This window comes from Pinus tabuliformis, chromosome 3_2 (genome assembly GCF_031772625.1).
Source record: "Pinus tabuliformis cultivar Carrire ecotype Pingquan chromosome 3_2, CPIR1, whole genome shotgun sequence".
NCBI lineage: Eukaryota > Viridiplantae > Streptophyta > Pinopsida > Pinales > Pinaceae > Pinus > Pinus tabuliformis.
The window spans coordinates 241,861,605-241,868,727 of record NC_142302.1 but is presented as its reverse complement, the minus strand read 5'-3'; the positions used below and the strand labels follow the sequence as shown (position 1 = coordinate 241,868,727).

The 7,123-nt window shown below is 38.8% G+C and overlaps 1 protein-coding gene across 1 annotated transcript; it reads right to left on the bottom strand.

Annotated features, from left to right (window-relative positions):
• Positions 1-726: 726 nt before the first annotated feature.
• Positions 727-6,027, bottom strand: LOC149180585 (uncharacterized). Its single transcript, XM_089416189.1, has 2 exons — positions 5,278-6,027; positions 727-5,063 (listed from the first exon to the last, which is right to left on the bottom strand). Exon 2 carries the CDS (start codon positions 4,969-4,971, stop codon positions 1,141-1,143), a length of 3,831 nt encoding a protein of 1,276 aa, XP_089272315.1. The 5' UTR covers positions 4,972-5,063; positions 5,278-6,027; the 3' UTR covers positions 727-1,140.
• Between the last annotated feature and the right edge of the window lie 1,096 nt (positions 6,028-7,123).

The window sequence follows — 7,123 nt, the reverse complement described above, 5'->3', positions numbered from 1 at the left end:
GTTATATGAATGTGCACTACTGTTGATAATATTTCTGATTTATAGAAAAGTAGAACCCTAAGGGCAAAATTTCCTTAGGATATTACAGTTTGCCCTTACGGAGTAATGGCCTCAGCTTGAAGGTGACCCACTGCTGAGAGAGTTGGAGCAATAGAGTCTATGGCTGGGAAGAACGTTCGAGATCTGCAGCCAGTTGGTGCTTCTTATCAGATTAGTGTTCTTATCATGTGTTTCATTGTTTCCTGATGCGCTCTGCTCATAATTATACATGTGGTGGTGCATATGTATTTTTGTTCATAGTATTGTTGACATCATGTTAATGCTGCATATCATATGGCATCAAAGTGTTATTAATATTTTTACACTAGGTATGCAGGTACCAAGGTTGATTATGGCATCAGAGGTTAATCTTTGTTACCATGGTATCATGGACAGGTTCAAGCAATGGCACTTCCTCGGTTAGGTGGCTAGGGAGTGTTACACATAAGATCCTAAAGTGGCACTAAGGAAGCAGTCACATCCACTGTTAAATTGATTTCCAAAAGAATTCACATGTATAATGTGTGCATTCAAGATACCTGCAAGGCACAAATGGATTCATAATGATAACTAAGCAGTATGCACAGGTACTTGCAAGTGGTTAAATAAGAAAACCTAAATATACACAAAAACTCTTTCATGCAGATATAATCTCAGATTAATGAAGAGCACACCTTGGTCGTCGAATAATGAAATGCTTATCGAGTACATAATTTTAAAATGAGAACAGTAAGCAACTTTATGAAATCTTCAAAGTCAATCAGCATGTTGCTAATATTCCAATAAGTGAAGTTGTTTGCTTATAAACTACTAGTGAGAAAAGTTTGAATGCAAACATCAGTCTTAAAGGACAAAATTGCCGTTCTTTAGATTTCTAAATTATGGGGTAACAAGGGATGAAACTTCTTATCCAGTTCATCTTAATTTCCACAGTAGTCGGGACAAGCCAATTATTGACAGTTGAAGTAAAAAAACTCACGGCGTTGTAGACGAATACCATCCAGTGTACAGGCTTCTTCAAATCACCAGTTGAATTCTGCTTGCGAAAGCACCCATTTGAAGAACTGTGTCCCTAAGTACCTAGGTTCCAGCATTTCTTACTCACAGTATCCCCCTTTCCATCAGTTCACTCCGCAACTTGAGTGCCTCTTCTTTACGGCTTTTTCCATCATCATCATCAATTAGCCAACTACATGTTGAAGCATGAACCTGTAAACACTTAGTTGGAATCCTCTCCAAAGGTTCCTTAAGCTCCTGAACAGTTTCTTCTCTAATGCAGTCAATTCGTACGTTGCTGTTGACAGCATCTTGCATGCCTGCTTTGTTTACAAGTTCATCATAAAGCTTGAAGGCCTCTTGTGTCTTTCCTTCTTGAGTGTAAGCATTTAGAAGTGTCCTGAATGTTCTATCATCGTGAACAAGATTCCTTTCTAACATAAAATTGAACAGTTTGGAAGCTTCCTTCATAGAATGATTTTTGCACAGTTCGTTAATGAGAACAGTGTGGGCGTATTTACTAGACACAAACCCCTTTTCCAGCATCTCATCGTGCCACTTCAAAGCTTCCTGCAAGCTATTTACTAGGCAATTCCCAAGTATCATTATGTTGTATAGGATGTCATCTGGAATAAAACCTATATTAAGCATTGAATTCAACAAGTTGTTGGCATCGTTCGTTTGGCCTTGCTTACACAATTCACTGAGCACTGCAGTGCATTGGACAAGGGTAGGAGTCAATCCCATGCCAAGCATTTCAGTGCACAACTTAAGAACCTGTTCCATACTCCCTACCTTGATCCACCCAGCAATCAGCATGTTATAAGAATCAATACTAGGAATCAGGCCTTTTCCACGCATATCCTTCAAGAGATTGTTTGCTTCGAGCTGCTTACCTTTTCTGCAAAGTCTCATAACAAGTACATTGAATGGAACTGCATCAACTGCAAGACCTTTTTCAGCCAATTCTGTTAAAGCTCTAATTGCTCCCTCTAGGTTACTCTCCTTGCAGTAACCATCAATCAGTATAGTGTAACATATAACATCTGGAAATAATTCTCTCTTAAGCATTTCTTTCAAAATGCCAACAGCATCCTGCATCCTACCCTCTTTACAAAATCCATCCATCAATATGTTGTATGTCATACTACTTGGTGTATGTCCATTATTCACCATATCATGGAACTGATTCAAAGCATCTGATAGATTAGATGTCTTACAGTATCCATCAATTAAAGTGTTGTGAGTATAAATGTCTGGTATCAAATTCCAATTCTTCAATTCAATCAGTAACTCATTTGCATCCTTCATTCTGGCTTTCTTGCAGAGTCCATTCACAAGAATGTTATAAGTAGTTATATCTGGGGCACCCCCATTCTCTAGCCTTTCTCTATGTATTTTGAATGCCTTCTCCAAGTTACCTTCCTTGCAGTATCCATCAAGTAAAATGTTATACATGACATTACTTGGAACCCTACCTGCTGCAACAACATTATTCAATATATGATTTGCCTCCTTCAAGCAGCCTTTCTTACAAAATAATTTGACAAGAAGCGTATAACAACCAATACTAGGTGATAAACCTTTCTCAAGCATCTCATCATGCAGTTTCAAAGTCTCTTGTACACTAACTTCTTTGCAGTGACCACTGATAATCATGTCATAGGAATATGACTTGGGAACTAGACCAATTGACAGCATCTCATCAAATAGCCGTTTGGCCTCCTGCACCCTCCCTTCTTTGGAAAGCCCGCGGATGAGAATGTCATAAGTAGCTGCATCAGGTGAAACATGATTGATTGTCATGTACTGAAATAGTCTCAAAGCTTCCTTCATTTCACCTTTTTTAATATGCCCATTTATAAGGGACTTATATATAGTACAACCAGCTACAAAACCCTCAATCATCATTTCCCTTAGGAAATTTCTCGCATCCCAGACTTCACCCTCCTTGCACAGTCTGATTATAAGGGTAGTATAAGTAGCAAGATCAGGTTCAAATCCTTTCTCTTTCATTTCATCAAGTAGCCTGAAAGCGTTTTCCAAGATGCCCTTCCTACACTCTCCATCAATTAGAACATTGTAAGTTACCTTTTTAGGAACCAAACCTTTCTCCAGTGAATCTTTCAAGAGTTTATTGGCTTCTTGGAGCATACTCTCCCTACAAAGCGCTTTAATAAGCAAAGTACAAGCACCTACCTTTGGTACAAGACCTTTGTGAAGTACTACACTGTAAAGTTTGAGAGCTTCCTGCACCTTGCATGCCTTTGCACTTTCAGTAATCAGCTTACTGTAAGCTGGTAAATAAACAACCAAATCTGACTTCAGTAATTCATATGAAAAAGCGAGTGCCTCCTGCAGTTTACCTGTTTGACAGAAGTCCTTAATGAGTTGTATGTGGCATTTAGCGACTGTATCATTCATGATATTATAAGGCAAACCCTTCTCTGAAATTTCAGAAAAAAGTTTCAATGCCGCCAGACCATTTCCTTCCTTACGGTACCCATCAATTAGAGTTGAATACGTTATGTCATCTGGAACCAAACCATTTTTCCACATTTGGTAAAGCATCTTCTTGGCTTTCTGCATCTGCCCAGTTTTGCAAAAACCATTTATGAGTGCATTGCAAGTTACAATATTAGGTGCTAGACCACTTTCCATCATTACATTGCATGCTTCAAAAGCATCTTCCATTTGTCCCTTATTACAGTACCCACCAATCACACTATTGTAAGACACTTGATTAAGACTTAAGCCTCTCTCAAGTCTTCTTTTTAGATATCCATATGCCTCTTGCACTTTTCCTTCCTTGCAAAGACCACCGATAAGGAAATTGTATGTTCCCACCTTAGGAATCAAACCCTTTTTGTCCATTTTGTCATATAACATGAAGGCATTATCCATCTTCCCTTCCTTGCAGTAGCCTTCAATAAGGGTGGAGTAAGTGACCAAGTCAGGTTGCAATCCTGCATCTAGCATTGTTTTGAGAAGCTCCTTTGCCATTCTCATATTTCTCGCCTTGCAGAAAAGCCCATTGAAAAGAGTGTTATAAGTGATAATATCAGGGACTAAACCCTTTCTTGCCATTTCACTTTGTAGCTTAAAAGCTTCCTCAAGGTTGCCTTGTTTGCAGTACCCATCTATTATAGTGTTGTATATTATATTATCAGGAAGTAATCCTCTCTGCAACATCAGATTTAGAAGCTCCTTTGCCTCCTTCATCTCGCCTCTCTTGCAAAGTCCATTGATCAAAGAACTGTAAGTTACAACATCGGGTGAAAAACCTCTGCTTACAAGCTTGGAAAGGAAATTGAATGCATTCTCAGTGTCCCCCTCCTTGCAGTATCCATTAATGAGAGCATTGTAAGTAACAATATTTGGGAACAGACATTTAGTCGTCATTTCCTCCATAAGGGCATGTGCTTTCTGTATCTGTCCTCCTTTGCAGAGACCACTAATGAGTGCACTGTAAATAACAACAGTGGGTTCGATAAAATGGTCCACCAATTCATCAAACAATTTGAAGGCATCGTCCATTTTGGCTTGCTTGGCATATCCATTTATCATAATTGAATACGTGATGGCATTAGGAAGTATGTTTATGGCCCTCATCTGTTCGAAAACATTTTCTGCCTCGTGTATTTTGTTTTGCTTGCAAAGCCCGTTGATCAGTGAATTGTATGTCAAGAGATTTGGCAAAATTCCATATTCAGACATCGTAGCCAGCACAGTAAAAGCTTCTTTCATGTCACTTTTCTTGCAATATCCATCGATAAGTGTATTGTAAGTGACAACATCTGGAACACATCCATGTTGTCCTATACACTGGATTAATTTCTTTGCTTCTCGCACCTTTCCACCCTTGCAAAGCCCATGTATTATCATATTGAAACCGCAAATGTTGGGTCGGACACGTTTTTTTTTCAACAGAGACATTTGGGCATAGTCCACAAACAGAGAAGCTTGCCAATTTTTTCTTCATACCCATAGGGGCCTTCACAGAGTCTTGGATGTATTATCACAAAAACCTGCCAGCCGGAATTCGAACCTGGATCATCTTCACAAGACATACTCCAACTTGAAAGCCAACAACAGCCAAACAAACTAAGTGAATCCGGACAGCTTCGGCAAGCATTTCCTTGCATAATTTCCTGGCCATTTGGCTAAAATAGATTTTAAATGGGCAATCCAAAGATTATTACATTTGATTTTCAGTAGTAGTCAGCCCAAAAATTTGCATACCTTACTTTTCTAACTTAATGCATGCATTGATCAAGATGTCAAAACCTTCAGGAGTGATGCCAAAACGACCATCCTTGTAAAAATCTGCCAAAATATTAGCAATTTGAGCAAGGGCGTTGAAACCCATCTGCAATAAACACTAGAAGAGCTTGCGCTTCACTGAACATTCTTCCATTACAAGGGTTGTCACGCAATAGGTCTCTCTGAAAGCCTCCTTAGAGTTGTACCCAGTTGAAAAATCTTAGTTCAAAGCGAGCATTCACCTCACAGGTCCGTAACACTTGAACTGCGTGGGCACCATCTTCTCCAAAAACTCCTGCTCCCGTGCCTCCACTTATGCTTTTAATAAAAATGGCTCTGCCTCAGAATTGTGGTGCAACAGTTATGGAGCCTCGGGCTTTATCAAAAGATTTAGATGAGCGTTGCCCACCCCGGGAAAGAGTCAGAACAATGACACTTCCGTAATAAAAAAGACCCGTTTTCTGCCCTCCATCTTACTCTTCTCGTTTTTCCTTCGCACAAAACATCCAATTCGATGAAACCAAAAGGAATGCGACCAGTGCATTTGCTTTCTCACTCGCTGAGCTGCTTCCAGCAAACCTGGGTCAGATGCTTTTCATTTCGGGTTTACTCAGAGATAAAGAGATTGGAACAGCTAAAGGGCATGGAGGGATCACAGTTCTAATAAGAGAAAGGGCATGGAGGGATCACAGTTCTAATGAGATCAAGTTGAAGTGGAATTGTAAAAGTGGAAAAAGAGGAACTAAATAAGCAATTTATATGGCTAACAATGCAACAATTAGGCAGCAAAATGTATCAATTAAACAATTAGGCAGGCTGACTGCTTGTTACTTTGCTCCAAAAAAAAATTGAAATTGTTCAAGAATGCAAACTTAAGTAGTGAAGATTTTTATGGTGCTATAAAATAATACATTTCTGCTTTCAAGATTTTGGGAGATATTGTTTTGGTTAGTGACTTTAATGCAAATACTTATGTAGTTAGGAAGTGAGGAGAATAAGGACAACAATCCTTTTTGGCTAAATAAGAGTGAGGATCACATGTGGGAAAGGTCTTCTCAAGATGGAAAAGGGAGTGTTTCACATTTTGGTGCTGAATTGTTAGGCTTATGTAGCCTCTATGACATGGTCATTTGCAATGGCATGAAAGCTTGGCCTAGATCCAGTGACATTACATGTAAAACTTACAATGGTCAAAGTGTGGTGGATTATGTGATTTGTTCATAAAGCTTTATTTCTAATTTGTCAGAGTTCAATATTGGAGTTTGTCCTATGGAGTTGAAATCAAATCATATGCATCTCTGTATTAAGTTGGGCATGCACAGAAGTGGGATGCAGGTAGAGCAAAACCAACATAGACAGAAGAAAGTTCATGCAAATGGTAGAGTCATTATGAATCAGGAAAATCAAGAGCTCTTTGTTGCTGCTTTGGAACATCAATTTCAGGTGGCAAAAGTCAACTTAGAAAGTGAAGAGGACAATGCAATAATAGAGAACATTGGCAACAGTATGGTGATCCCTTTAATCCACAAGGCCTTAAAGGTGTGCAAAAGATCTCGGCCAATGAAGAGAATTTCAAACACTTTTCCAACCAATCCCTGGTTTGATGAGGAGTGTAAGGCTGCAAAAAGATCACTTAAAGAGGAGGTAAATAGTGAAGGCATGAAAAAGTACAAAAATATGATAAAAACAAAAAAAGAAAAGTATGTGACTTCAAGAAGGAATGAATTAATTTCTTTGGGAAAACTTAATCCCAAAAGATTTTGGAGGGAATTACAACAAAAGAAAAAACAAATGGATAATAATATCTCGGCTACTCAATGGTTAG

Bases quoted from the DNA above. Each gene is read 5' to 3' on its own strand.
- LOC149180585 (XM_089416189.1), bottom strand. From the start codon at position 4,971: ATGTCTCTGTTGAAAAAAAAACGTGTCCGACCCAACATTTGCGGTTTC.